Genomic DNA, 1,423 nt, shown 5'->3' with positions numbered 1-1,423 from the left:
GTGAGAGCTGTGTCTCAGCTGGAGGAGATGCTCAGTGAACAGATGAAGAAGCTAGTTGAAGCTGAGCTGAAGAGGGTCCAGCAGTATGCAGTGGATGTGACTCTTGATCCTGATACAGCACATCCTAAACTCATCCTGTCTGATGATGGGAAACAAGTGCATCATGGTGATGTGAAGAAGAATCTCCCAGACAACCCAAAGAGATTTTCTTGCAGTTTTTTTGTTTTAGCAAAGCAGAGTCTCTCTTCAGGCAGATTTTACTTTGAGGTTCAAGTTCAAGGAAAGACTAACTGGGACTTTGGAGTGGCCAGAGAGTCGATCAACAGGAAGAAAAACATCAGAATGAGCCCTCAGTGTGGTTACTGGACTGTATGTATGAGAAATGGAAATGAGTACAAAGCTCTTGCTGACCCTCCAGTCCGTCTCTCTCTGAAGTCTCGTCCTCAGAAGGTGGGGGTGTTTGTGGATTATGAGGAGGGTCTGGTCTCCTTTTATGACGTAGATGCTGCAGCTCTTATCTACTCCTTTACTGGCTGCTCCTTCACTGAGAAACTCTTCCCATTCTTCAGTCCTGATAATAATGATGGTGGTACAAACTCTGCACCTCTGATCATCTCTCCTGTCAGAGTAAAATAATCACTTATTTCATGTACTGATTTATTTCTATTCAAAGAAACATTTAGTGTGAAAACTGTAGTTTATATGTTATTTTGTTTCTGGTTTTAGAAGTTCTGATTCAGAGTGATCTTTCTTGGTGATGACACATGTTGTTTTTGTTGTTTGAGTTGATGGTAACATGTCGTATTTACCTGAAGAACCACAATAAAAATAAGTCTTAGAAGTTACTGTGTTATTGTTGACATGTTGCAGAAATGTGTGACGTCTCCGTCTTTGTGTCCAATAAACTAAACTCTTCTGGTTAAAGTAAAACTGAGGCACCTCAGAGTTCACACACACATGATTAAAGTTAAGCAGCACCTTCTCACACACCTCACTCCTCCCACCTGTCAGGTACAGCTCCACCTTCTCTACATATTATCCAGAGAAAACCCTGGTGCNAAACAAATTATTAAAATGGTAAAATGAGTGTTTGTATGTTTTTTTTCTTTCACCCTATGTGTAGATATGGCTGCTGCAAACTATCTGCCATCTGAAGATCAGTTTCTGTGCTCCATCTGTCTGGATGTGTTCACTGATCCTGTCAGCACACCATGTGGACACAACTTCTGCAAAAACTGCATCACTCAACACTGGAATATTAGTGACAGGTGCCAGTGTCCGATGTGTAAAAAGGTTTTCAACACAAGACCTGAACTTGAAATCAACACTTTCATCTCTGAGATGGTCGCTCAGTTCAGACAGTCAGCTCAACAGAAAGCCAGCAGCAGCAGCTCACAGCAACAAGTGTCCACACCAGGAGAAG

At 42.0% G+C, this 1,423-nt stretch overlaps 1 protein-coding gene across 1 annotated transcript; it reads left to right on the top strand.

Moving 5' to 3' along the window:
- The first annotated feature begins 27 nt into the window (after positions 1-27).
- LOC126387016 (zinc-binding protein A33-like) lies at positions 28-702 on the top strand. Its single transcript, XM_050039578.1, has one exon. The coding sequence runs from the start codon at positions 28-30 to the stop codon at positions 634-636; it is 609 nt and encodes a 202-aa protein (XP_049895535.1). The 3' UTR covers positions 637-702.
- The last annotated feature ends 721 nt before the right edge of the window (positions 703-1,423 follow it).

This window comes from Epinephelus moara, unplaced genomic scaffold (genome assembly GCF_006386435.1).
Source record: "Epinephelus moara isolate mb unplaced genomic scaffold, YSFRI_EMoa_1.0 scaffold1525, whole genome shotgun sequence".
Classification (NCBI taxonomy): Eukaryota; Metazoa; Chordata; class Actinopteri; order Perciformes; family Serranidae; genus Epinephelus; species Epinephelus moara.
Note: the sequence above shows the minus strand (reverse complement) of the source record. Positions and strands in the feature narration are given on the sequence as shown.

Excerpts from the sequence above, each read along its gene's own strand:
- LOC126387016 (XM_050039578.1), top strand. The coding sequence starts at position 28 with ATGCTCAGTGAACAGATGAAGAAGCTAGTTGAAGCTGAGCTGAAGAGG.